Genomic DNA, 27,902 nt, shown 5'->3' with positions numbered 1-27,902 from the left:
ATGATGAACCAAAGGAAAACGTCATCGGCACCTGTTCACCATCATCTTCCACAACAAAGGGAAACAAAGTGCAGTAGCACTCGTGGGACGTGGCATCACATTCGATATGGATTTTTGGAAGCCGGCATAGGCGCCGGTCGGTCTCTCAGGCCGTAGCTCTCGACTGAATTTCCCGGTCGGAGCTTTGATGCTAATAAGCAACAATAACTACATAGGGGACCAGTTGTAGTGGAACCCTTTCTGTCTCCTGAAGGAAGCATAAGTCCACCTCCTCTTGCTTTTTCTTTTTGTTTGTCCGTTTCCCTCATAAAATTCGCCGGTAAACCCATGCCGAAAAAAGATTCAAATCAAGAACGCAACCGTGAAACAGACCCATTATCCATTTTCCCTCTTGTCGGAATAGTGCTAATAAAAGCATTTACCTGACAATACCGTCGAAGCGGCTCTTGAACCACTTGACAGTCTCCTCGCGCTTGATGCGGTGGCTGGGGCCTAGGGTGGCCTTGGCACGACGGCGGCGGGTGACGCGCTCACCAGGGCGGGTCATGCAGCAGTAGAAGTCCATTCCGTAGATACCGATCGAGGGGTCGTACTTGATACCGAGATCGATGTGCTCGCTGATACCGAAGCCGAAGTTGCCAGTCTCGGAGAAGTTGCGCTTGCGGAGCTCGTACTCCTTAACCTTGAGGCCACGCTCGAGAATCTCCTCAGCCTTTTTTTCGTTTGACTCCTGTTAGCTTTCAAAAATGGACTTTGTAAAAGAAAGAAATATGTAGTGGGAAGAAAGAGTATTCTCACCTTGGGGCCACGGACGGTGACGTGAACGGAAATCTTCTCGTTACGGCGGATACCGAAGGTACGGACAGTGTAACGGGCCTTGCCTGCAGACAACGTATTAGAGACTGAATCGAGGAAAGAGCAGGGAAAAAAGACACGAGACTCGGATGTGAACGTACTGTAGACAGGAGTCTGACCAGATAGCTGCTCGAGCACCTTGGCGGCACGGGTGAGCCTGTCACCGGATTCACCGACGGAGATGTTGAGAACCAGCTTCTGGATCTTGAGCTCCCTCATGGGGTTGTTGGCCTTCTCGGACGCCATTGCTGCGGTGGTTGTTGACTTGGGGTTGTCGACGGTGAGGGTTAGTTGAGAGTGGTTGTCGATCAGGTTTGCGATAGGAGGGGATCGCTAAAAGATTTTGTGAAAGGCCTCTGGAGAAATTTGAGGGTTTTCCTGCCCTCTCAGGAAAGTGTGCGCTGTGGGACCTCAAAAGGGAAATATGTGGGACCAACAGGAAGCCCAAGCCTTTCCTGTTCATAAATGGACTAGCGCAATTATCATGCGGTACATCCTTACACGTACCTTTTTTTCCGGCCTGATTGGACAGGCTCCGCAAATTTCAGAGGAACCATATCATCCTCGCCCTCAAACCTAAGAAAGGCCCAAATGCTTGGAGGGGAGATATTATACCTGTCTGTGTCACGGTCGCGCAAAGCAAAACAAAACAACGCCCCGTCGACGACAACAAAACCCCAAATTTTTTGAAACCCCCAGCGGAGTTGCGAAAGCAAGTTCTGTTTATATATCTGCCCATCATGTCTAACAAGCAGGGAAAGATGGTATGTTTTGCTCTTTGCAGGCCCCCTCACCGATCTTCATGTATCGCTAACCTCATGTCTTTGTTGCTTCCAGGCCGGCTACGTACGTTCCCCCGACCCTCCCCGCTACGCGCCTTGAACCGATATACTCACGGGATGCTAACTCGCGCGTGTGTGGCAGATCAACTGGCGGATGCGTGTCACGCTCAATGATGGACGCTCGATGACCGGTCAGATGTTGGCGTTTGACAAGGTATGCATGCTCATTAAGGGGAGGAATTGAATAAGTAGATTCGTGCTGACGCAGACAAAACCAGCATATGAACCTCGTTCTCGCCGATACCGAAGAGTTCCGTCGCATCAAGCGCAGGCAGAACAAGCCCTCGGCACCTGGCGCGAGCGCCGGCCAGACCGTCGAGACGAAGGAGAAGAGAACTCTCGGCCTCACCGTCGTCCGTGGCGCCCACATCATCTCCCTGTCGGCCGAGTCCCCGCCCCCGGCCGACCCCAGCGCCCGACTCAACAAGTCTACGCCTGGCGGTCTCAGCTCGACACTCACTGCCGGTCCCGGTGTAGCAAAGCCTGCTGGTCGAGGTGCTGCCCCGCCCTCTCTTGCCGTATGCAACAACCCCTCTTTTTCCTTCCGCAGGGCTTTTCCCTTGTATTATGATGTAGGCACTGACTGGTATATTGATAGGGTCCTGCTGCTGGTGTCGGTGGTGGACCACCCCCTCCTGGCTTCCCTGGCTTCCCTGGTGCTCCTCCCGGCTTCCCTGGTGCTGGACGTGGAGGTAAGTTGCATCATTTCCTTTTCATGTTATGCGCCCTTGTTCTGACCTAATCCACAGCTCCTCCTGGATTCCCAGGCGCTGGCTTCGCTCCTCCTGGTGCTCCCACTGGTTTCCCCGGTGCGCCTCCTGGGGCGCCTCCCGGGTTCAACCCAGGCGGTCCGCCTCCTCCTGGGTTCAACCCTCCTCCCCGACGATGATACCCTCTTTCCCTCCAAAAGGCGCAGTATAGTTTTTCATGTTTTAGACAAGATCTCCATCCCTTCCATCTTGAAGCTTGGAGTAGGGAATAAAGCACACACACAAAGAAAGATAAGGTCATGACGGACGGTAGGTAGCGAGGGGGAAACGGACAAATGAGAGCTTGGGCGTAATGGCTTTTTCGCAAAAAGGGATGCCTTTGGAATCAAGCACAAGACAAATGTACGTGATTTTTCTTTTTTACGATTGTCTCTCTCTTTGGAGGTAACGCGGCATATTCATTTATTATTATTATCTCCAAATGCAAACGAAACCAAACATACGAAGAATGTAACCATACATAATATTGTCACAACATAAACATATTCTCCCCAACTAGACCCCGACAGCATGGCTAAACACCCTGGCAGCTAGCTGGCTTAGAAGCCTAGCTCTATCACCCTGCGGCAATTCCTAAGCGGTATGTTAGTTTTCTCTCTCCACGTTTATCTGTAGTGGTAGTTGAATTGGCATGAGGACGTACCTGGAAGACGGCAGCCACGCTCTTCCCCTTGGCGTCGCGCACGGCGCCCAGCCGATTCCCTGCGACAGCACCGGCCAGCAGACCGGGGACATTGGCGATGATGAAGCCCAGGGCACCGCCGCTGGCACCGCCAACTACACTCCAGAATTTGCCCGTGGGCCTGCTGCTCCCATCCTCGGCCATGCCCTCGTCGCGCATCATCTCCTCAAACACGTCGCTGAACTGGGCTTCCTCGTTCCTCTGTCTGTCCCCCGCGGCTCCGTTGGGGCCGCCGCTGCCAGATTGGTTCTTTGTGAAGAAGTCCCACGCCCAAGAATAGGCGTCTTGAGGGTTGGCGGGTATCTCTTCGCCTTCACCATTCGCGCCCTTCTCGTCTGAGTCGTTGGAGCTTCTGCCGCCAAACAGCTTGCGCTGAGCATCGTATTCGCTGCGACGTGAGGCGTCAGAGAGTGTGTAGTATGCATCGTTGACGATCTGGAACTTGCGCGTGCGCTCTGCCCGCTCGGGTGAGTCGGTGGGCACACGGTCCGGGTGTGTCTTCAGCGCGGCTCTGGGGTGGTTCACAGTCAGTAGAACAGGGGAAGAGGAGTAGAAAGATGCAAAGGGGAGTATGAACTCACTTCTTGTAGGCGTCACGAACCTGCCCCGTGGTTGCCGTCTCCGACACCTCGAGAATGGCATCTGCAGATATCCTGTAAACGTGTGACGTTGAAGAGACGGAGCGGAGGCGGTCACATACAGTAGTTTGGTGGCGGACCGGTGGCCATATTGAGGGTGCTTCGGCAGGCAGTGAGATCGGTAGGAACTAATTAGTGAGGAGAACTCGTCAGGGAGAGTACTTCCTGGGACTTTGTTATTTGATAGAAGTGTCGAGATAGAAATTTGAATCAGCCTGCGTGGTGTAGAAGAAGTAAGTTGAGAGAGCGATTGTAGGACGTCATGGCGTGGCGGTGCTACGTGGCTGAGAGCTGAAGCTGGACCCACACGCTCACATGTGATGTTTTAGCCTCGACTTGAGTACTAGTAGTTCCAATATATTCTATTCTTTTCACTATTCTTTTTTCTGCGTCCCAATTTCAGCCCAATATCTAAACATTTGAGCTCTATACAATCACAACTGTAGAAGCACTAATTTCATAAAGCATGTACGACGTTCAAAATATACACAATCACTCCCCACCATGCTGGAGAAATGCATCGTTGAGATACAGCGTAGCCCGCTGAATAGCATCCTCCTCGACCCGCGCAGCATCCTCGTGCCTTCCCAGCCGCTCAAAATGACCAGCGAGCACCCACATGTCGCGCACGACTCTCAAATCATTGTTGGTCCCGTGGGCAGCCTCACGCTTCAGCACAGCACGGCGCAGATTGTCCTCTGCATCATCCCACTGACACTTCTCCTCGTTGAGCCTGGCGAGCATCTTGCGTGCATATGCGTGGAATCTTGCCGCCGAGCGTTGCTGGTCGGAGGAGGTTGAAGAACCATCGCCGTCGCTGCTGGAACGGAGCAGATTGTGCGCCAGCTCTTCGGCCGCCACTTTGTCCCCCAGGTCCATCTGTGTGAATTCCAGCACCAGCGCCTGGATCCTGAGCTTTTCATAGCCATCGCCGGCATCATCGGCGCTGCCGTCATCCTGGTCAGCATGATGGTTTTCCAGATTCCGTAGCGCAGCAGCCATGTGGCCGGCCCTCTTTTCCAGCCCGCTTCCCCTGCGCAGCCGCGTGCGCGCATCCCATATCAGCTGCTCGTACAGCCACAGGTGCCTGTGGGCCAGAGATCCGACCTCCTGCCCGAGCATGTCGACGTTGCGTAGCCAAGCCTGCCGGAGTATGTGGCAGACGTACCGGCGCCCCTGGTGGGTGCGATAGTCGCACCTCCGGATCTGGCGCAATATGAACTGCAGCGGGTGCTGGGCGGGCAAGAGCCGACGCGACATGGCGCTCGCGTGGTCCAGGAACATGGCCAGCAGTTGTAGGTGGCCTGTGCCGGCCATGTCGTAGACGGTGTCGAGCATGTGCCACACCAGGTCCGGATGGTCCTCGGTAAGGACGTACTCGAGGACGTGAAAGCCTTGGCGCGCCGCCATGCCTGCCAATTTGCCCCTGCCGCGCCGGAACAGGTCGAACACCAGCTCGAAAGTGCGGTACATGGTCCGGCTGTCCTGCATAGGGGGCCGGTTTGGGCTCGCGAGGTAGCGCGACATGGGGTCCGTCTTAACCGAAGGCGCCTCCAGCTTGCATATGCTCCATGTGAAGACGCTGCCTAGGATGACTTCGAGTTCCGCGAATGGGCCCAGGTTGGCCGATGGCTGCTGGCTGATTGTCAGTATGGTCGATGTAGAGGGAGCCACCGTCGTATCTGTCATGGCTGACGGAGTAGTCGACGCAGATGTAAACATGCGAGGTGTAGTACTAGTGGTACTGATAGGAGGGGAGTAAGACTTCTTCGGGGAAATCGTCATTTCCACCTCTCGGCCACATCGCGACACCTCATCTGAACCCGTGGTACTTTGTGACCTAGCCCTGCTTGCCTTGCGGTACATGCGCTTTCTGAAGTTCCACTTCTTCAAGCGTTTCTTGTACATCTGCTCACTGTGATGACTCGCAGCAAGATATATCAGCCAAGTGCTTCGAAGAGATGGGGAGAAGCAGATAGACAGAATGATAAGAAGAAAGAAAGAGGGAGAGGAATCGTACGTTGCCCAAAACCCATGCCTATGCTTGATGATCGACATGGTCTCATACAACTTCCTCCCATCCTGAATGTACAGTTTCTGAACCACACCCCTCACAGCTTCCCACTCATCCTCTGTATGCTCCTTCGTTCCTGGCTTTTCCGATCCAGAGTTAGATCCCTGCTGACCTGGAAGACGGGGAGCCAGAACAGGCAAAGGACATAAAGTCATATTTGTTTAAATCCGGTGTGTGCAGTGATAATGCTTCCTTTCATATTCAAATCTTGGACGGAAAAATTGGAGAACCCGTTGTCTTTTTAGCACCCCCCACTTCCTTTCCCGGGAGTATGTTCATCAACACAAGGAGGGGGATATCCCGAAATGGGGGGTTGCTGCAGCTGAAACTCTCCAACCTCTGGATACTATCTGTTGCTGTCGTGACGCAATGTCCAGTCAACAGACATGTTCAAACACGTCTGAACCGTGATTGTCTTTGAATGCCTTCCAGCAAAGAAAAAAGGAAAGGGGAGGGGGTAGTAAAAATGAGAATTGAAGAGATGAAAAGGCCTACATGTCCCTACTAGTAGTAGTCTCGTCGAATAATTCCCAGTTATATTATTAGAACACCCATCAGCGTATAGTTCACAGACCTATATGTACGTATAACTCGTTGGCTCCCCTCCCTATTTCAAACATTTCGAGCCTCCTCTATTTCTCCTCCTGACCTGTCTATTGGTTGAACAAGTTCCCTGCATGACACGACAAATGTCTTGTGATAATATCACGTGATGTTCTTCTATCAATCGTCTCTCGGCTATAGTCTGGTTCAACCACGGAGTATATGTGAACCCATCTCACCAGCTGACTCAGCATATGACAGGCAGAAAGAGAGGAGGAGAAAGAAAAATAGGAAAAAAGTTAGATAAAAGTGGACCCATAGGCCCCAGCAGGCTTTGAGACGTATAAAAATTTCCTCTCCAAGCTTGGAAGCTTTGCTTCCTTTCTTTTCCTTTTTTTCTTCTTCGTGCGGCTGGCACAATGTTTTCTCCGTGTTGCTCGAATCCTGACTACCTGCCAAGGTATATCCGTGGATTATCACAATCGCAGCGTCAGTTGTGCCCCAGAAGAATCAAAATTGCAGGCTGGCTACTCCCCATCGCTTTGGGCTCCCGATCGCATATCACCCGAGTCTAGATGGGGAGGTCGGACATACTACGACCCTTTTCTGTGCCTTGTTTTGTGCGTGTGTGATATCATGTCGAATGGGAAGAAGCTGGTCGAAGGACCATGTACAGGTGTAAACACGTTTTATTCATGAACATCGAAGTCTCGAAATCGCTTGCGTATGGTGTGATAAAATCAAATAAGCTGCTCGCTGCGGTTATACTCGTAGCCATATTTGGTCCCGGGGGTATGCGGCCATGGTCATCGTTCCTTCATTTCTCCCTTCTTTTTCTTCCCTTGTTTTCTCCCAGTTGGCTCTCGAGTTGTTTCTGCTAGTCCATAATGACTGATCCCTTCCCCTGGTCTAAACTTTTCTATTTGCTCTAGCCTCCGATGGAATTTGGTGCGAAGGGTTTCTGCCGATTGGCGTTGGCTCGACGCTTCCTATATTAAACCTTTGCGGCTTCCTAGTGGCCCACAACGCACGCACCTATTCGTCGTCGCCAACTTTCTTCAGTGTGCCCATCTCTCGCTTCTGACCGGCGTCGCCAATTAGCCTGACCCTGTCGAGGCGCACCGTCTCCGCTTCGCCGTCGCCCCTTTGGACGTATATAACGAGTGTTGTCGTCTTCTGAAACTTAACGAAGCGCAGGGGGATGCTAGCGGTACCGTTGGCGTTCCAGTCGTCGGGGCCAATCTCGATGGCCTGTGTGGGATCCGTCTCGTCGGCCTCGTTGAAGTCCATGTTCTGTGTGCGGTTGATGTAGAGGTGGATAACGCCAGGCCTGGCTGGCGCGTCATCTCCACCTTCGGTAGGAACCGACGTGATCTACAAGGCGTCAGTAAACTGTCTGTCATGTCGTCTTCGGGCCGTACAGGGGATCTTTTTTACCTGCAATGTGTGCAGCTTGATTGTAGACTGAAAGGGAATGAATAGGAGCAGCTGATCATCAGCACCGCTCTGAACCCAGTCCTTTTCCGAGGACGAGGCCTTGCCATCCTTGCTGAGGGCCGTCGGCTTGGCACCATCAAAGAGGACCCTGACGGGGCCGGCGTCGTCGTCGGCGTTGAGGAGCTCGCAACCGCGGATCTCAATCTGATCGGTAATATCACTGTAGCCCTTGGGCAGGTCGGCACCAGTCCAACCGCCGGAGCCGGAGGAGCCGTCTTCTAGGGCCTGGACATCGGCGGCGAGCTTCTCGACGACTTTCTTGAGTTGGACGGGGTTCGCACCCTGGACCTTTTGGTCAACCTTTCCATTGCGGAAGACGAGGAATGTGGGCAGGGCAGCGACGCTGTATTCCTTAGCAATGCTTGTCTGCTTGTCGGTGTCGACCTTGACAAAGGTGACGGCGCCAGGGCGGGAGAGTGACTTGGCGAGCGTCTCGTACAGGGGAGCAATCTGCTTGCATGGACCGCACCACTCGGCATAGACTATATGATAGCATCGAGGTCAGTAACAATGTGATAAACCAGAGATTTTGTTGGTTTGTCCATCCCTTCCATTGGGGAAAGATACCGAGCTGCTAGAGAAAGCTCGAGCTTCTGCGGATATACAACGATGGTGGTGGTGGTGGTGGTGGGGGAGCGGGGGGACTGGAGGGGCATGGAAGGGAGACTCACAGTCAGCTACGACAACCTTGGATGACCGGATCAGGTTGTCGAAATGCTCCTTGGAGGTGATATTAATGGTAGACATGATGTATGGCGCGTGGGGAACAGCTCGTCGTTCTACCACGCGAGGAAGGTACGAAAATTTGGAGGTTGACACAAGAGAGTTTGTTGCTGACAGGTTCTGGACACTTCCGGTCTACAGGCAAGTCAGGGCAACAGGACTGTGCCGGGGATTCCATTGGAGCCCGGGGCAGGTGAGGGGCACAAAGACATCTGCCCGACCTGCAAACCTTCCATTTTATTAGGGGCTTTATAACTGTAGCGCCACTCAGTAGCGGGTAGTGGCCATTGTCTATTTGTAATGCACATGCGCTCCCAAGCTCTGCCTGTCTTACATTGTAATCAATGTTACTATTGGATGTGAATATCGATTATGGACTCAGCCTTTTTCTGACTCTCTCCCGAATCACTGCTGCACGTACAACAGCAATGCTGCACGTAAGAAATGACAGTTCACCGAGGCTACATAGTCGCAGGACCAACTGTTAGAGGTATCTCGCACGTACATATTACACACATTGCTGTACTCCGTACTCGTCGTGAGTTATACTGACAATGACTACGTCCAATACTATTATAAACAAAATGCAAATGCGGCCCCATACCACTACCGCTACTACTGATAATAGAGATCTGTCCATGCTCATGTCCAATGTTCCATGCTTGGTCTATCAGCCGCCTCGTTTAAGTCTGTGCACGTATATTACATGCAGCGGGTCAGAATCAGGCTAGGTTGTTCACGTAGTTAGATCGTTTCTTTTTCTGTTCAAGTCGAAACTGGAAAAGGCTTCATGGTAGTTCGACGAGGTAAACGAACCGTTTTCCGTCAAGACATGTCTTCTTATTACAGTCACATTGTCTCTATCCCAACAAAACGGGGGCATAACAACAGCACTAGAACGACAACACTTCCGAAACCCGCTTCCCTATTAATAACGACTTATACGAACTAGAGCTATTCGAATTCTAATCATGTTGGAGGAATCGTGGGGGGAAAGCGCCCACGCGCGGCGGACAGCAAAGGCGTGGTGGGAGAGGATCCTCCTAAGCTCGTCGGCGGCACCCACCAACGTCGTAGGAATCTAAGCCAGAGTTCAAGCCTAGGGTTGAGAAGATAACCAGTCGGCTCGAAAAAGAAGAAGAAGAATAAGTATAAGGAGAGCACACTTAGAAAACAAACAATACCCCCTCCTCACAGAAAATCCGCGTGCGCCACGTCTACACCAACTGCTATCCCAGGTACGGCTTCATGAATCCACGACTACCCGAGAAAGAGGCCAGATGCAAGATAGAGACCGGCGGGTAGACTGCAGAGAATTTGGAAGCATTGAGCCCACTGCGACCGCTCAAATATTCGGAGGATTGGTCCAAGCCGGAGACTGGAGAGAATGATGATGATATGCTTCGCTTGGCAGATGCTCCCACGAAAGATGCCCCCACAAGGAACATTGGAGGGGTATAAGACGATATACACGAGGGGAGGGGTTCTCTTACGAAATCATGTGATATTGGCGCTGGATTGTCTTTCTTCTTTCTTGGTCAAAGTGAAGTGTCATGGACTGATGCTCCTTTGGGACGAGTGGTCTAGTATTTGGATACCATTACTGCATAATACATTGTTCAAGTTCATGACATGTTGTTCCTCCAAAAAGAGCATTTTTCAAAAGGAATTTCAAGACCGCAACAAAAAGTGAATATTTCAAAGACATAAATCAAAGCTCAAAGAAACATAACAGTATAAATCTCCTCGCCACTATGGGGCATCATTCATGGAGCAATAGTCAAGGGCTGGAAGACAACCTCAGTAATACTGATCATGCTGAGCCCGTCGATGAGGCGAATCATCAGCCCGTCTGCTATCCCTATCCTCGATCTCGATGCGAATATGCTGGTCCGTCTCTTCGTCATCATCAGTGATGAGCAGCCTCCTCTCCGGCTCCGGCTCCGGCGACGCAGGTCTATAAAACCGACGGGGGGCATCGACGTAGCGGAAGGATTCATACGGTTCGGGCTCTGGCTCCGGACGACGTTCCGGTACAGGAACAATCCTGTCCCTCTCGACGTAGACGTCCCTCTCGTAGTAGTGGTGGTAGTGGTGATGGTGCTCCTCGCGCGACTTGCTCCTGTGCTTCTTGTGGTGTTTCTTCTTCCGGCGGGGGGACCCGGGGTCGACGTCCACTGCTATGACGTCTATCGGCTCCGGCTCGGTTTTGGGCGCCGGGAGCGCCAGGACGGGCGCCGGGGGAGGCGAGGGCGGAGGGCAGGGCTCGATGACGACGGGGGGTTCCATCGGGGCCGGGGGCGGGGGAGGTGGTGGGCTGGGAGGGATGATGCGCGTTATGCTCGTGTTTACCGTAGTGATGTCCGGTTCTGGATGCTGGAGGTACACGCGCTTCTTGGCACCGGGACGGGCCCATTCTTCGTGATAGTGATGGTGGTGCTGGCGGTGGGCTAGCAGTTGTTCGGGCTCAGGTCAGTTTGGTCTCGATCCTTGCTTGGGGTTTTTCTAATGAAATCACGTTGTTCCATGTGAGGACCACCGTGGAAGCAGAACTAACCCATGATGACGTATAAGTCGCAAACTGGACCTGGGTACACGGACAAGGAACAGAGGGTGACCAGCGTGCAAATTAGCGGAGAGTGAATACTTGAGTCAAAATGATTGAAAATCACTGAGAATGAGGAAAGGAGGAAGGAGAGAAAGAGGCAAGCGGTGATTGTACTGGCAAGTGGCTGAGCTGATCTTTCTTTGTCTATCCGTCAATGACGTGTGACGCAAAAAGCAGGATTCTGCCCTATCCAGTGCGGGGTCCCCGTCTTCTGACCGAGTATGCCTTGTGATTTGTTAGCATGAGCCTCAACGCAGACATCTCTTTCATACAATGGCTTTTTCTTATCTTTCTTATCTTCTCTCTTTGAGAGTTCTCTACTTACTCTTCAATATAGGTGCGTCTTGATGGGATGTGTCTTCTCTCTCCTCATATCTACAGCTTCGTGGTGTAGGGTAGAAGATCAGACTTACAGAAAAGTATGACGTCGTTCTCGAAACGCACCAAAGCCTAGACCAGTCCGCCTAGTTCTACCGTTGAATATATCTATAGATTCTACACCAATACATGTATGCACACGCCCATTATATCACACACTCTCTTTGCTATATTATTCTATTAATACACTGCACGCTACTATTTTACTCCTACGAGTACTCGTAGGCTCTTGCCGTTTTGGACAAGACACATTGACATGTACGTACAATGCGTTACACGCTGCAGCAGGCATGATGCAGATTTGCGGGACCCGGGGCTTTGAAAGCCCACTTCTACTGGTACGATGCAGGGCATGAATACATGTTGATGTGCGAGTACGACGGACGTATTGATCTCTAGAGAGAGAGGTGATCCTAGGGGAGAGGGAGGAGTGAAGGAGAGAGTTCCAGCAAATCTCAACGGTTAGGATTCAGAAACCGGATAAGAACACGGAGGGAGATACGGAGTATTACGGTGTTTCTCAAAATGCACGAAATGACTGCGCTGAAGATGTAAAGAAAGGTCGACAGAATATGTAAGGGAAGTTATGTGTGGCTCAGCGCTGTCCCCCTCCCCGCCCGGGAGAGTGGGATAATAGGTCTGAAACACTTGATGTCGCAAGGGCTGATGAAGACTATTCGAGGGGATGCTGCTCATGGTTACGGGACAGAGAGTACAGGGAGCGTGACACCAGGGCCCAGGAAGGCAGGCAGGTTGAGTTTCACGGTTCAGAGGACTCCTGAGACGGATTTGTTATTGCCGGATATTACTTGTACGGGTGATTGACGAGATTGGACAGGATTGACGAGATCTGACCCAAGGATCACATGGAAGTGTGCTAGTTAGTATTCGTAGCTGAAGTTGACTAGTCTGTACACACAACGGCAAGAACTGAGTACCAACGCATGCCTGACAGGACGGCAAGTAATATAATTCCTTATTTTTTATATATATATATTTTAATTATTACATTTTTGTGTGTTTTTGCGATTTGTTATGAATGACTTTTTTTCTTTTTTTTTCTTTTTTTGCTTTTCTTCATGTTCCATCCGTAATCTTTTCTCCTTTTCGAAACGGGATTCTTCGAGGTATACTATTTCATTATGTATTACTCAATAATGGCAACTGTTCCTAATAAGCAATGTGCTTCAGTGAATTGGACGTGTATGTGTGTGTGTGTATGTGTGTGTGTGTGTGTGTGGATCGGACAAGGAGAGGCCCGTCTGCCACGACTGCAGATAAGGAACTTGCTTGTAAGAGCAACAGGTGTCCGTACTAGTACTGACAAGTCTATAATTGACAATCGATATTGTTACACGCACAGGTTGAGCTAAACATGAACCCTTTATTCTCATTGCTCGGCGTTGAAACTGTGCGTGTATTCCCTCCCTTGGGAAAGTGGCTCATTACCATCCATTCCACCCGGGCCGTGTATTGGGGGGGGGGGAGGGGGAAGTCTGGACCCAGAGACGTGTTGCAGCCGGATCAGTGTCATGTTGACTAGGCATGGAGGGCGGGAACAGAATTGGTAGGATGCTCAAACTGTAACAAAGTACGGGGAGTACCTGGATACATGTTATCTCTTGTACATTCCCCCTCCCAAAAGGAGGCGAGGCCGTCAATACTAGTACGAGTAGCAGTACTGTTCGTATAGAGTTAAAGTACAGACACAAGGACTGGGTAGGATGTTTTGTCGCTACAGGTATGACTGCCGTACGTCCAACCAGGACAGCGTGCAGAGCATTGGTATCGTACAGCGTAGTACAGCTTCAGAATGAATAACAATCGAGATACTACTTGTACTGATACTCCATAATACTCGTACGACTTAGAGTACAGAGTATTACAATTCCGGGTGTTACATTATGAATCCATCAGCCGTGATGTCGAATCAAGTGTGATAGTGTATGTATGTATGTTTGTGTGTGTGCATTACTTTGGGGAGCCACGGGCAAACCTGATTGGAAGAGTTTGGAATCTCTGGACAGAGGAATTCCCAGGACCCCTGGAACCCACGACACGGAAGATAAAAATTGATTCAAGGCCAGCTGCAGGATCGGACGGACAAGCCCAGACCAGCAGTTGGGAACTCGTGCACTCTGTGGGAGCATCAATACTCTGAGCACAATTGTCAGGATCTCGAGAAGATAGAAGAGGTAGATAGGACCAGCTGAAAGGGGGTTGGCGGCCGAGAGTCTCCTGGGCAGGTCTCAGGTTTAAAGGTTTGTACAGTCTTCGACTATGAATAAGTACGAGCAGCCAAGTCCTACGGTCTATTACCAGTCGATATGGATACCCTGAGGAATAGACAGACTAGTGGTAACAGCCGAGAATTGGAGACTGCAAAACGACGTAATAGTGGCTCCTGGTAATAAAGATTTAATATCAGGTCATTCAGAGAGTTTAAATAGGCATATTATCAATTTGGCAGTTCAAATACAGAGAGCTGTCTACAAAGGACCAGCAGAATACCACCAACTTCTAAGTGGTAATAATACACGTGTACTCCGTACAGGTAATAATAATAAAACCCGAACAGTGCAGCGTCAAGAGAAATGGAAACCCACCTAGGGAACGGACCCAGAACCAACGGTCAAAACGCCCGCTGGAGCCTCCACCATTCCCTAGATTCTGTACAGATGAATACATGTACTTGTCCAGGTAGCCTACACAAGTAGGTAATAATACTCGTACGCCGTAAACCCCTAAGAGGTGCATCTTGCTCGGCAGATGGAGGCCCCTGGAAGCCGAGCATGCTTCTCTGTTACGATTGGTTGGTTCCGCACTAAAACCACGAGTAATTATGCTAGCAACTATATTACTAGCAGCGGTAATAATATAAACTGTATCGAGTACGTGAACGAGTAATAGTGGTTGCACTGTCGTTACAGGCACTAATGCTGCTACAGATACTCATACAACCAGAGCTACCAACAAGTAGTTCCGGGAGACTTGTTCCGTCCCTTGACAGTTCCGTCTTTGCACGTAATTTACCAAGTATTACATACGTATGGAGGACCTATGGCTACGAGTAAGTATATGTACTCGTACATGTGGGAGCGGGTTATACAGGGCAGGACATCTGCCAGTTCAGCACACGCTATTCGTTCCAGTATGGTAAAGCCTAGCATATGCCTGGAGAGCATCGCAATTATTATAATACGCACACTAGCTAAGAGCGGTTAACCGCTTAACGGTGTTATATTGCTTGAAAAAGTACGGAGTACTATGAGTACCTATTCGTACTAGTCCGCAGTAGCACCGTAATTACAGTTGTACATGTATTACAGTGTAGTTTTGTGAGTGACAGCTGCAACGTGACAGCGTGTGTGTCCGCCTGCTCCTTCCTCGGTGTGTCGTACTCGTATGTGGTTCCTTCCTTGGGTGTGCGTCTTGTCTCATGTGCTTTAAGAGAAGGAGCGACATAACCCACACCTGCCAATTCAATCCTTGGCACTCAAAAGCCAATTTCAGTCGATCCCGTCATCAATTCCTGGGGGGGACTTTCCCTCTACAGGTATTATTCTCTATTATTCTCCTCCTAATCCTCATAGCAATTAATATTTGTACACACACACTCACCATACACATACTCTCTTAATTTTGTCATCATCTCTCGATCTATTCTTCCCCCTTGCTGCTGCGGAAATTTTGGCTGCTGCTACTATTACGACTAGTTTAAAGTAGGGAAAGGAAGAAAAAAGAAAGAAAGAAAGGCGACAAAAAAGAGAGAGACTCCATAATACTGGACCCGCCACCGACGCCGCCACCCACACCCACCACGCCCCCCCTATACTGCCCTTTCCCTCTCTCAATACTTCCGTAATAATACTCCACGGTGTGGTGGACAAGTATGCCGCCGAACAAGCATTGATCCTGCACATCGTCAAACCAGCTGTGCTAATACGAGAGCATACGACGCGCGCTGATACAGGGTCCCATAGCACACGAAACACTCACCCCCGAGAGAGAGAGAAAGAAAGCCAGCCAGCCAGCATACAGCATACGATAATACTACAGTGTCACAGACACAGACTCCGCTGTTCTTCCATCCCCACGTCCTGTGGAAGAGAGTGGAAGGAAGAGAGGGTCATTGACTAGGTTGACCAGGCAAGGTCAACCGGACAGGGTCGCCTAGGGGAGGGGAAAGAGCCCGTCATCGCCCTACCGCCGGCCGCATTGTTGATCGTCTCTTCGCATGACGACTAAGGAGATACGGTAGTTCTACTCGTACCCAGCACAACAAGCTCCAGAGGAGAACCATGTCGCACCGCAGTGCGCCAAACTCGCCCAGGCTGCCAGGGCCTTCCTCTTCTTCATCTCCATCCACTTCGCCCGTCGATGGCGGCCTCTACTCATCATACCCCAGACCGCCGTCCCCTGGTCGCTCCCGTTACGCCTACGCCCCCGGTTCCACGAACCCCGGTTACAAGTGAGTTGACACAAGAGTTTCCTCTTCCTCTCCTTTCTTTCTTTCTTTTCTTTTCTTTTCTTTTTTTTTTTAATTTTTTTTTTAATTTTTTTTTTTTTTTGATTCAGTCTTTTCTTTTTTTATCATTATTTTTTTATCATCCTTTTTTATCTCTCTACGTGTGTACCTTGCCCTCTCTTTCCCAATTTCAAATTCCATTCTACTGCTACTGCTAGTAGTTGTGTTCTTGTTGCTCCTCCTCCACCTCCACTCTCTTTTTTGAATATTACTGCATAGTGCCTTTGCGCGCATCCCACCTCGATTTGCTGTCCCCCCTCTCTTTCTTCTCTTTCCTCTCGGTACACATCTTCAAATGTGTGAGCGCTTACTGCCGCACTCTGCGCCGTAACGCGCCTCGTCTTACTCTTGTCTTTCCTTATCTCCATCTTCATATCCACTCCTCATTGTCTCTTGTCCAACCGTCCTTTTTTCGATACGACCCATCAGCTTGCTTGCTACTGCTTCCACCCGATCCGCCTGCCGGTTTTGGCTAACACGCACGCCGTCTGCGTCCCTCCTGTACCATCAGACCTCAACACCCTCCGCGCCTCAACTTGAGTGGTACTCGAAGCTTCGTCACCTCCCCGAGCAGCCTAGGACCGAGACGTAACGATCCGCCGACCTCCGCCACCCCCGACCACACTACCTTTTACAGCGATTCTTCCGGTCCCCCCAGCCCGGAAGTCCAGAGCCCAAAGTCCGTCGTCCCTGTGCCTCTCTATAATAACCCCACCATTACCGCTGTCGCCAACGCCGCCATCACTACTACCGCACGTGGCTGGTCCACCGTTTAGAGCCATCGACAGTCATACTGACCTCTTCAACCGAGCAGATATCCTTACCCTCTCTCCGCCTCTAGCGTCCCGAGCGACACCCGCAGCGCCTCCGAACCTTTGACCTTCAGCAGGCTCGCCGGCTCCCAAGCCAAGCCTTCCTCAAAGACGGCCATGTCTGGCACGTCGGCCGTTGTCCAAGACGCACAACAACAACTGCCTCGGAATGCGTCCATCGACTCAGCAATCTCGGCTATATCCACCAAAGCACCTGCCCGGGATGGCGCAACGCAATCGAATAGTGGCGGCGGCAGCAGCGGTGGCGCCCAAGGCGAGACCGATATCGCCGTTCTCGTAGCCAAGGCCGGCAGCCCCGAAGCTCTCATCCACAGCCTTCTCAAGGAGAAGAAGTCACAACACCAACAAAACACCCAGCTTTGGCGCTTAGTCGACAAGCAGAGGGCCATGATTCTCGGCCTCAACAAGGATTTGGAGAGGGCCCTCAAGGACAAGGAAAAGTACAGGACCAAACTCAAGGACATGATGGCCAACCCGGCCGTCTCTAAAGCCGCAGGACTTGTGCCCGGCTCTCGGGACGCCCAGTCCGACCGTACTATCCCTACCATCCCCGCTCTCGACATCGAGCGTGCCACCGATAGGGCCGCACTAGGCCCCGAATCACCCAACTCAGACTCAGACGGCCAGAGGAGCTCGCCAATCGACACCGTGCTAGCTCCCTACCCCATCACGCCGCCCCTGGATCAGTCCGCCAATGCCGGTGGCGCCACCCAGCCTATGCCGAAACTGCCGCATGATCCGGCCTTTACTGACCAGACCCGCAAGGATATTAAGGCCGATGAGCAACAACAGCTGCGCGACCTGCACTTCCGAACCTCGTTACCGCCATCACGTGGCCTGCCGCCCGACCCCCCCAAGGTCCCGCCGCCCATGCCGCCTACGCGACTCGCGCCCAGCCCGTCCGCTCCCAACTTGTCCATGCCTGGTGTTGCCGCCAACGAAGGTCTCGCCGTTTTCCCTGCTCCTCCTCGAAAGGGCCCTCCGGCGCCTCTCCAGCTCAGGTCGGAGCACCGTGACTCTGTCCAAGACGAGGAGACCGACTCGGAGCTCGATGAGATACTCGATGTTGACAATCTGGGGGATGACCGTGGTCGGCGGAGAACCAGGGCCCAGGATGAACAAGATCGCGAGGCCCGGAGCCAATCCAAGAAGAGCAGCGACAACATTGGCAACGTGCCCCCGCAGACGACGTCCGCGAAACCTCCTCCCCTCTCTTCTGAGGCGCTGCAGCAGCTCGAGGCCGGATCTGGAACCGTGGCCGGATCCGCCTCGCTCGATACCATGCTCCAGGCACCTAGCACTAATGCCGTCCCTTCTGGAAACGCCATGCCCATGAGCCCCGGGTTGCCCATGAGCCCCCGACCCACCACCGCCACGTCCAGGGGAGGAGGTCCGCTCCGTTCCCCTCCCCCTCTATCCCCGGCCGGCGGCTTCCCGGCAGCACCATTGTCGCCCCGACCTGCTCGCCAACCGATCCCGATGCCCGCCAATACCCCTTTCGGCTCTACACACCCAACCCAAGCCCCTCCGCCGCCGGCCATTGTCGAGCAGTTAGCACCCGAGGACGCTCCGTCGTACTCAGCAGCGACGGGCAATAGGGGCCGGGGCGTACGGAACCCTACGGAGCCGGAGCACGCCAGCCCAACGGAGCGCACCCGCATCTACAAGGGACTCATGACCGATGAGTACCCCGACCTGCTGCTGGCCCCTAATGCACTGCCGTCGATTGCCATCCAGGTAGCGTCGTCACGCATGAAGCCGTCGCGTGCCAGCCTCATCTCCCTTACGCAGTTGGAGGAGGACCCCGTCTTCACCCTCGCTGTCATCTCGCGAGTCGATGGCGGCGAGTTCTGGCGTGTCGAGAAGGACTTGGCGTCGCTCAGCAAGCTTGACAGCCGCCTGAGGCAGTGTGCCGCCTTTACCGCCCAGACACCCGACCGCACCCTCTTCTCCGGACACGCACCCGCCAAGGTCGACGCTCGCCGCGTTGTGCTTGATCAGTACATGGACGAGGTGGTCAACACGCCACTCGACCTGGCCACGGCCGTCGAGCTGTGCAAGTACCTTTCCACAAACACCCTGCCCCCCAATGCCGACGAGACGGGTGCCTCAGCCGGTGGAGGCACTGAAGGTAGCGCCCACATGATTGGGCCGGACGGCCGTCCTATTCGCAGCGGCTACCTCACTAAGAGGGGCAAGAACTTTGGCGGATGGAAGTCGAGGTTCTTCCTCCTCGACGGTCCTCTGCTCAAGTACTACGAGACGCCCGGCGGCGCCCACCTGGGAACCATCAAGCTCCAAAGTGCCCAAATCGGCAAACAGTCCCAGAACAGCGAGAACCACTCGCCAACCAACTCTTCCAACCCCAGCAGTGAGGACATGGAGAGTCAGTATCGCCACGCCTTCCTCGTTCTCGAGCCCAAGAAGAAGGATATGAACACCCACGTCAAGCACGTCTTGTGTGCCGAGAGCGACAGGGAGCGCGACCTCTGGGTTGACGCGCTCCTGCAGTGGATCGACTGGCGCGATCCTGCTGATGAGCCGAACACATCCAAGTCTGGCGGTAGCGGCCAGCAGAAGGGTTCCGTGCCGGCTTCTTCCTCTCGCCACGGTTCCAGCAACGCGAAGCTCAAGAAGGGAAGCGGTAGCGGTAGCGGCGGTCACAGCAGCGGCCACGGCAACGGCAGCGGACACGGCAGCGGACACGGCAGCGGCCACGGCAGCGGCCACGGCAGCACCAACAGTAGCAGCCAGCCGAGGAGCGGCCACAAGGTCTCTGACTCGGACACGCTAGTTGGTATGAGGTACGGCTCTACACAGGCGGGTGAGGCGCCGCAAACTGCTACGGCATCGTCACCGTTGTCGGCAAGCCGACCCAAGACTGCAGGTGGACCTGGTGAACAAAGCAGCCACAACTTTAGCCATGATATCATGAGCTCGCAGCCTAAGATGATATCCGGACCCAAGGACCCGCAGCCCATCTCGGACTTGGCTGCTTGGGGCAACAAGGCGGGCGGTGGCGGCGGCGGCGGTGCTGGTGGAGGAAGCAGCAGTGGCGGTCTCGCAGCGCCGACGCATGAGGAGAAGAAGGCGCGCAAGCGTAGCTTCTTCGGCTTCGGCCCCAGGCAGCGTTCGAGCTCAGACGGCCCAGACTTTGGAGCTGCAGGCGATCGGTCCGGGGCCACACCGCCACCTGGTGTCATGGGGACGGCACAGCAGCGACAAGTGTTCGGATCGCAGCTAGGCGAGGCCGTGCGGTTCAATCCACCGTCAGACGTTAATGTCCCGCTGCCGTCGGTGGTGTACCGATGCATCCAGTACCTGGACTCTAAGGACGCGGTGCTGGAGGAGGGCATCTTCCGGCTCAGTGGTTCCAACGTGGTGATTAAGCAGCTGCGCGAGCGGTTCAACACGGAAGGCGACATCAACCTGGTGACAGATGAACAGTACTACGACATCCATGCAGTGGCGTCGCTGCTGAAGCTGTACCTGCGAGAGCTGCCTACGACGATACTGACGCGCGACCTTCACATGGAGTTCCTGACGACGATGGAGATGCAGGACCGCGGTGAGAAGCTAGCGGCCCTCCGCGAGCTGGCAGCCCGTCTGCCGCTTCCCAACGCCACGCTGCTCAAGTACCTCATCTCTTTCCTCATCAAGATCATCAACCACGCCGACATGAACAAGATGACGGTGCGCAACGTGGGCATCGTCTTCTCACCCACACTCAACATTCCTGCTCCTGTCTTTGCCATGTTCCTCCAGAACTACGAGGCCATCTTTGCAGTTGCCCCTGAGGAGTACGAGCTCCCCATCCTGGGCAACGGCCTGGACGCCTCCCACCCTCCTACTCCTTCCCCCGTGCCCACGCGCTCCGATTCTGGAGGCGGCGGTCGGGAAAGCCCGCGGGACGCTAGCTTCATGGGCGGCAGCGGCAGCAGCAGCAACGCACGACATGACCGCCAACCGCCCCGCGTCGACTCCATGCGCGATTATCAGCAGAGGTCAAACATGACGCCCACCCCTCCCCTTGTCCAGCCGCAACGCCCCGCTTACGAGGCCACTCCGTACGGCGCACCTCCCCCTTCGTCTGGGCTACCTCCCAGCGACAGCGGGTACAACCTGTACCCTCCTAATAGGGGCGGTCCCGCAACGGCGGCATACGACCGCATGGCGTACTACCAGACCCCTGTGAGCGAGGACCAGCAGAGCAGCAATGGGTCCGTTGCGTCGTCCGTCGAGCAGCAACAACAACAGCAACAGCAGCAACAGCAGCAGCAACAGCAGCAGCAACAGCAGCAACAACAGCAGCAACAGCAGCAGCAACAGTACCAGTCTTCTGGGAGCAACGGGAGTTCAGCACCCAACGGTGCTAGCAGGCGGCGCAACAGTATGATGTATCTCGGCCAGATGGCTGGGCTGCAACCACAGGGGTCAAGGAGCAGACTCCGTGAGGAGACGAGGTACCAGTGAGGGCCTTGACCTTGCCTGTTCTTTGAATCTTACTTTTACTTTTTATTTATTTTCTCCTACCGCAGCGCATTTTCCCTTATTTGATTCCAGGGGTAATGAAGCATGATACCATTTCTGTTACTCTTTTCATTACACTCGTACTCTTTACATGTTTTTATTTTGTTTTTTATCGTTGTATCTTGATTCGCATCTTGATATATATTCATCTTAACATCCTCTATTACATCTTGAAATATTTACACATACGCCCACACATTTCTTGCTGACATCTCGAAGCATATCTACTTTTCTTCTTTTCTTTCCTTGTTTTTGCTTTCGACTTTATATAGGATGCCCCAGGGACGACTGGATGAATGGATGCGGGATGGGACAGATCGTGTGTTTGGTGTGTTTGGTCCTCGGGGGTTCTCTTCCCTCATAGGGGGCTTTTGCGTATGTTGTTTGCGTCCTGACGCGTTGGTTCGGTGTAATAAATGTATATCTCTTGTCTGGCATGGCTGTTTTCCTCTCCCTTTTTTTCCCGACTTTGTTCATTCCGTTGAACCTGAGTCGGAGTTGAGTTGTGAATGCCGAGGTAGTATGCCGTTTCGAATCACTTATTCAGCATCGGCAAATCGGCAGTTCAGAACGCCGATCCTTTCTCCAGTAGACGATTCTCACAGTTTCCTTGTCGTTTTTCTTTACTTTCGTGACTATTTCTCACTGTCAGTCTTCATTTATTTTTCTACTCCTTACGTCGTCTCATTTTCGACGTCATCTGCTCCCAAAGAACCTTGGTGAGCATGGACCCATTGGCCTCCCACCAAAACGCCAACTCCGGACATGCCGGGGACGATGACGCCGCGATATCAGACGGAATTGAATCGGAATTCGGCGAAGAGCACCGCGAACACCAGCACTACGAGCAAGACCAGCACCACGACGAGTGTCGCGAGCAGGGACAGCACTACGGCGAGCAGCAAGAGCATGACAACCATCATGAATCTCCATCCAGCAGCAACCACCCAGTGGGGGCATCGGGGAGATCCCCAGCAGGGAAGAAACGCACCCGCGCATGCGAGGCCTGTCGGTCCCTGAAAGTACGGTGTGACACCAACACTAATGTGCAAGGCTCGGAGTTGGGCCCCTGCAGACGCTGCGAGAGAGCCGGCAGGGAGTGCGTCGTCTTGACGAAGCGGCGCAAGAGACAGAGGAAGACGGATAGCAGGGTGTCTGATTTGGAGAAGAAGATTGATGCCCTCGCTGCGAGCCTGCAGGCCAGAGGAGTTGTCACTGTTGCGCAGCAACATCGATCTCAGCAGCAGAAGCAGAAGGAGGATGAGGATGAGGAGGATGAGGGACAATCGCGGCAACAACAAGGCCAACATCACCGTTTTAATGGGGGGGCAGGAGGTGCAGAAGGGGAAAAAGGAGTAGAAGGACAGGTGAATGTCGCACTGTCGGAAGCAGGGTTCGGCGGTGTCAAGAGGCGGGCCACCAGCCCCCTGCAGCGGGACAGCGACGCTCACACACTCCATGTCGGCACATCCCTGGACCGGGAAGAAGGCGACATTGTTGACCGTGGTATCATAAGCATGGACACGGCGACGCGGCTCTTCACGCGATACACGATGCAGATGGCGCCGCTCCTGCCGGCGGTGGTGTTCCCGGCATCGACGACGGCGTGGGACTTACGTCAGCAGCGGCCCGTGCTGTTCCTGTCCGTCATGGCGGCGGGGGCGTCGGAGACGCCGCCGCTGCACAGCGCGCTGCAGCGGGAGCTCATGTCCGTGCTGGCTCACAGGGTGTTCCTCACGGGCCAGCGGAGCATGGAGATGGTGCAGGCGCTGCTGGTGTCGGTGCTGTGGCACTACCCGCCCGAGCGGCTGCAGGAGGCCAAGATCTACCAGCTGGTGCACGTGGCAGCTGTTGTGGCCATCGACGTCGGCATAGACAGGCGGGCGCCGCAGTCGGGCCGGGGCTCGCTCGACGGCGCGGGCACGTACTGTGGCTCCATCGAGCCCACCACCCTCGAGACGCGCCGCACCTGGCTCGCCTGCTTCTATCTGGCCTGCAGCACGGCCGTGTCGCTCCGCCGCACAAACTATCTCCCCTGGACGCCCTTCATGACCGAGTGCGTTGACGTGCTGCGCGGATCGCCCGACGCCGCCCCCACAGACCGCACCCTGTGCCACCTCGTCCTGCAGCAGCGCATGGCCGAGGACACGTCGCGCTGCCTCTCCCTCGACGACCCGGACATGGCCGTCGACGTCAACGACCCCGCCATCCAGGCCTCCATGCGCACCCTAGAGAGGTGCCTGGACGCCAACTGGAGGGACGTCCAGGCCGACGCCGAGCCTGACGTCGATTCCGGCGGCGAGGGAACCATGGCCGTCACCCTCGCCATAGGCCACAACTTCATCAACCTCCTCATGCACGAGGTCGTCCTGCACACACTGTCCCCCCCGCACCGATCCAACCCCTTGACGACCCATGAGATGTCCTCCGTGTCCACCTGCCTCTCATCCATAGACCGCACCCTCTCGGCCTTTGGAAGGCTCGACGCCCCTCAAATCAGGTGCCTGCCCACCTTTGTCCTGCTGCGCGTCGTCTTCTGCGCCGTCATCCTTGTCAAACTGTACTTTGTATCATCCAAGCCCGCCTCCGTTCTGGGCGCTGTGCTCAACAAGGCCAATCTGGCCGTCCAGCACCATCTCGATGCCCTCATCGACCGCTTCCGGGAGGCCTGCGATGATAGTCATAGCCGCCCCGCCGCCAAGTTCCTCGTCATACTCTCCATGCTGAGGGAGTGGTTCGTCAAGCAGGAGGATGCCGATGGGACCATCCCTCCTCCTCACCCCCCCGGAGACTATGCCTCCTCCTCCTCATCACCCTACCAATACTACTTTCACATCGCCACCCCCACTGCAACAGCAACAGCAGCAACAACAACAACAACAACAACAACAACAACATCATCATCATCATCAACAGCCGCCGTCCTCCCCCCCTCCTATACAGAATACACCGCTACATGTCTTTTTTGAAATCCTTCCAATACCGAAAGAGATATGGTTTACAATCCACCACCCTTAAACATCCCGTCAACCGTTAGACAACGGCAGTCTGCAATCACCTGCTACCAACGCCACCATACCAACCACTGCTGCTCAGCAGCAACGTAGGTATCAACAGCAGCACCAACCCATCACATCTATGCTCTTCGATTTTGCCCCTCTCAATGGTCCCGATATTCGCTCCCAACATGTGGAACACATACTCGTTCCCTGCTGAACCAAACGCTGGCACACACATGATGCAGTCGGATCCGTGGTTGGAGGATGGGGTCCAGGTTTTGACAGTATAGCGATTAGCCGTACTTGCAAATGACTTAAAATAGCCGCAGTCTCATGTCAATTTCTCGAGACACGCTCAAATAGACATAATCCCTTGTCAATTTAAGACTCTTAATACATCCGTTCATGCCGGGCCTGCGATGCATCACCAAAGAGTACAATTGTCAATAGTACACAATCTCGCCTGGTCATACGAGGAAGCAATTAAAAGAAAACATAATCACTTTATAAAACGCCCGTATGCCACCTGGAAACGCCCTTTGCTGTTTTTTTTTCCTTCATTTTTTTTTCATTGCCGTTGAAACCCTTTTTTTTTCAATTTCTTTTTCAAGAAAAAAGACACGGAAACGCCGCATGTTCGCTTCGTCATTTCTGTCCAGATAGAACAGGGGAAAAGCCCTTGTCTTGAAGGCCTCTGTTCCACTGGACTAATCATTTGTAAAATTCAATAAATGTCACGACATGCCCCGAATTAGTCCATGTAAAAGTCGCCCTTAAGAATACGCTCCTGAAAAGCATCGGGCTTCTTGTGCTTCTGCTGGGCTGTCTGGGGTGCCTGAGCCTGGACGGGGGCCGGTGGCATGTCCGAGACCGACTTGGCGCGATCGTGGACGGCGGAAAATGAGGCGCGAGAGGGGGAGCTCGCCATGGAGAAAGATGGCCGTGGGCCGGAAGACACGGCGCTCTCGGCTCGAGACCTAAGCTGCTCGGACCAGTTGAAGCCTTGCTGGTCTGGTCGCGAGGAGGCATTGTCAGAAGGGTGCTTTGCATGCTTGATATTGCTTGCCTGCGAAGAGTGTGGAGCAGTGGCGTTGCCGGTGCCGACGCTCTCACGGCGATTGGCGAGATAGGCAGAGATGCTTGCTCCCTGCTGGCTGGATCTGCGACCGATGCCGTTGCTGCCGGCGGGAGGAGGAGGGGAGTATGGGCTGGTATTACCATTACCGGGACTGCCGGCCTGACCCGGTCTGTAGGTGCCCCCTCGCATAGAACCACTGTAGCTCATGCGGCGGGTAAAAGGCGTGGTTGGAGGGGCCCGGGGGCCGGCGGCCTCGTCATCTTCGATGGCGCTCTCGTCCAGAGAGTCCGAGTTGTTGGAGTTGGCCGATAGGCTGCCGCGTCGGGCGACAAAGTTGGCGCCTGTCCCATTGGCGCCACCTGAGAGGCCTAGGGTGGTGATGGAGAGGCGTCGGCGTTGTGGGTCGGCAGGACCGTTGTTGTTGGAGCCGCTCAGTTGGAAGAGGTTGGACAGGGCAGCCTGGGTGATGGAGCTGCGGCGGTTGGTATCGCCGCCGTTGTGTGTGTTGACTTCGGACATGATCATGTGGATTGTATCTATCGTGGACTTTGTGCGACGCTGGCCTCTCAATGTGGGCGACGTCCTCGTCGTCCCTGCAGTGGTGGTCAAGTAATGTCTGGCTCTGGCCTCTCACTCTCTCCCTGGGATCGAGACTCAGGGTTGCGAGGAGGGTGAGCCACCGGTGTGGTTTGACGATGACGACGGCAACCGGCGGTTGGCGGCCGAGGTGCAGGGGGAGATGAAACGTTGGCACGGTTACGGTGTTGGCGGGGGCGGGGTGAGAGGATGAGGAATAGAAATCCTGGGGCAATGGGATGTGAAGAGTATATTGGGGGAGGAATAAGATAGATGGCGGAAGATGGAAGAAGAAAGGAGTTGAAGGTGGGAACATGGGGGAAGAGAAAGAAGTGGAAAGGAGAAGAGGGAAGAGTAAGACAGAAAGAGCTACTAGGTAAGACTAATAAGAGCGGAGAGCGGGGGCGAGATGGGGAGGTCTGGGGTGGCGTGGTGTGATGTAGGGACTGACTGGGATGGATCATGGATGTATGAGGCGATGCGGATGTACTTACAGAGCAGAATATGTTTAGTTTTGGTAGGGTACCGAGTTCTCTAGTAAAACTGCTTGTTATTCTGCTAGTATTTTAGTGTTGTCATAGTATATTAGCTACTACTCATACTGCTACGACTCGAGCACTATCACTCTCAGTACATACGAGTATAGTGTTTGCAGAGACCATCAACACCCTATAGTGGTGAGAACGTACAGCGTAATACCGCGAGCTGCAGCTCGTACGGAGCAAGTACTCGTACGAGAACGACGTAGCAGTATTATGGAGTACGGGCGGGGAAGGGATTTATAAGTGAAGGGACCTCCCAGGGACCTACCATTTTTAGTGTCAATGAGTGCCACTGGAATCCACGGGCTGCGCCGCACAGGGAAGGAACTGCGTGGTACGAACGGGAGGAGACAGGGAGCAGCCCCCCACAAGACGTCAGAGCTTCCTCAGGCAGACAGTTTTCAAGGATGGGAATCCTCAGGCAGCTGGTCTGTGAAAGTAATATTATTGCTGCTGCTCCGTTTCTCTCTCTATAATACTCACCTGTATGTACGGAGTACTCCGCAGTTTGCACGAGTCGCCCCAAACTCTCATGTGACATATCACGCACGGCAAATCAGTCTCAGGGCGACAAATACATACGCATTTTCCTTCTCTATATAAAGGATAGACAGATGAGAAGCCGGGGAAAAAAAGAGGCCTCCTTAGTACGATCACTCGTACGACCACTCGTACGACCGCGAAACCGCCACGAGAGAACAAACCATCACCGAGGCAAGGGCCAAGGGCCAAGCTCGCTGCCCACCACATGCATATCACATCCTGCGAGATGCGACCCTCCCAAGAGCCAAAGGACTCCACCACACCAACTTTCCCCCAGATCGGCACACTTCCCCTGCCAATGGCAATCGCTCGAATACTATAGCTTGAGCCGGACTCGGGACCAGTCATTGTGTGCGGCTACGTATCACCGTTGCGGGGTAATGCTTCTGTACCCTTTCCTCTGTCTATCTATGTACTTCATTACTTACGAGTCTGGTTGACCGTACATCCCACCATCCTTGTCCATGGTGTATGTGCTGGGTCGTCCTGGGCACCATCATCATCACCACCTCCATCAATGACGGCTTCATGTCCTCGGAATGCAACGCCGTAGTGTGTCCCCCCTCTCTCATCCATCTCTCCTCCCAAGTCCAACTACTTCTGTAAGGCCCGGACACTGAAGCTCGGGGCTTGCGACAGTTCAACGTTCAACCTTAATCAAGC

The 27,902-nt window shown here is 53.7% G+C and overlaps 9 protein-coding genes across 9 annotated transcripts; 4 read left to right on the top strand and 5 right to left on the bottom strand.

Annotated features, from left to right (window-relative positions):
* Positions 1–418: 418 nt before the first annotated feature.
* GMORB2_7421 (large subunit ribosomal protein L11e) lies at positions 419–1,101 on the bottom strand (the record flags this gene model as incomplete). The annotated part of the gene is made up of 3 exons (XM_035469386.1): positions 419–712; positions 799–881; positions 957–1,101. 3 exons carry the CDS (start codon positions 1,099–1,101, stop codon positions 419–421), a joined length of 522 nt encoding a protein of 173 aa, XP_035321081.1.
* Positions 1,102–1,595: 494 nt separating this feature from the next.
* On the top strand, positions 1,596–2,586 carry GMORB2_7420 (small nuclear ribonucleoprotein B and B'; the record flags this gene model as incomplete). The annotated part of the gene is made up of 5 exons (XM_035469385.1): positions 1,596–1,619; positions 1,780–1,851; positions 1,916–2,215; positions 2,296–2,389; positions 2,447–2,586. The coding sequence occupies 5 exons, from the start codon at positions 1,596–1,598 to the stop codon at positions 2,584–2,586; spliced, it is 630 nt and encodes a 209-aa protein (XP_035321080.1).
* A 376-nt stretch (positions 2,587–2,962) lies between these two features.
* On the bottom strand, positions 2,963–3,877 carry GMORB2_7419 (DnaJ domain; the record flags this gene model as incomplete). Its single annotated transcript, XM_035469384.1, has 4 exons — positions 2,963–3,040; positions 3,111–3,660; positions 3,731–3,791; positions 3,850–3,877. The coding sequence occupies 4 exons, from the start codon at positions 3,875–3,877 to the stop codon at positions 2,963–2,965; spliced, it is 717 nt and encodes a 238-aa protein (XP_035321079.1).
* Positions 3,878–4,279: 402 nt separating this feature from the next.
* Positions 4,280–6,016, bottom strand: GMORB2_7418 (uncharacterized protein; the record flags this gene model as incomplete). Its single annotated transcript, XM_035469383.1, has 1 exon — positions 4,280–6,016. The coding sequence occupies one exon, from the start codon at positions 6,014–6,016 to the stop codon at positions 4,280–4,282; it is 1,737 nt and encodes a 578-aa protein (XP_035321078.1).
* A 1,423-nt stretch (positions 6,017–7,439) lies between these two features.
* GMORB2_7417 (PITH domain) lies at positions 7,440–8,648 on the bottom strand (the record flags this gene model as incomplete). The annotated part of the gene is made up of 3 exons (XM_035469382.1): positions 7,440–7,778; positions 7,842–8,383; positions 8,573–8,648. The coding sequence occupies 3 exons, from the start codon at positions 8,646–8,648 to the stop codon at positions 7,440–7,442; spliced, it is 957 nt and encodes a 318-aa protein (XP_035321077.1).
* Positions 8,649–10,806: 2,158 nt separating this feature from the next.
* Positions 10,807–11,049, top strand: GMORB2_7416 (uncharacterized protein; the record flags this gene model as incomplete). Its single annotated transcript, XM_035469381.1, has 1 exon — positions 10,807–11,049. The coding sequence occupies one exon, from the start codon at positions 10,807–10,809 to the stop codon at positions 11,047–11,049; it is 243 nt and encodes an 80-aa protein (XP_035321076.1).
* A 4,862-nt stretch (positions 11,050–15,911) lies between these two features.
* On the top strand, positions 15,912–16,914 carry GMORB2_7415 (uncharacterized protein; the record flags this gene model as incomplete). Its single annotated transcript, XM_035469380.1, has 2 exons — positions 15,912–16,081; positions 16,650–16,914. 2 exons carry the CDS (start codon positions 15,912–15,914, stop codon positions 16,912–16,914), a joined length of 435 nt encoding a protein of 144 aa, XP_035321075.1.
* Positions 16,915–17,067: 153 nt separating this feature from the next.
* GMORB2_7414 (RalA-binding protein 1) lies at positions 17,068–24,470 on the top strand (the record flags this gene model as incomplete). Its single annotated transcript, XM_035469379.1, has 2 exons — positions 17,068–21,086; positions 22,214–24,470. The coding sequence occupies 2 exons, from the start codon at positions 17,068–17,070 to the stop codon at positions 24,468–24,470; spliced, it is 6,276 nt and encodes a 2,091-aa protein (XP_035321074.1).
* A 781-nt stretch (positions 24,471–25,251) lies between these two features.
* GMORB2_7413 (uncharacterized protein) lies at positions 25,252–26,097 on the bottom strand (the record flags this gene model as incomplete). Its single annotated transcript, XM_035469378.1, has 1 exon — positions 25,252–26,097. One exon carries the CDS (start codon positions 26,095–26,097, stop codon positions 25,252–25,254), a length of 846 nt encoding a protein of 281 aa, XP_035321073.1.
* Positions 26,098–27,902: the final 1,805 nt, after the last annotated feature.

This window comes from Geosmithia morbida, assembly GCF_012550715.1.
Source record: "Geosmithia morbida isolate 1262 chromosome Unknown scaffold_8, whole genome shotgun sequence".
Classification (NCBI taxonomy): Eukaryota; Fungi; Ascomycota; class Sordariomycetes; order Hypocreales; family Bionectriaceae; genus Geosmithia; species Geosmithia morbida.
This window is presented reverse-complemented; position numbering and strand designations above follow the sequence as displayed.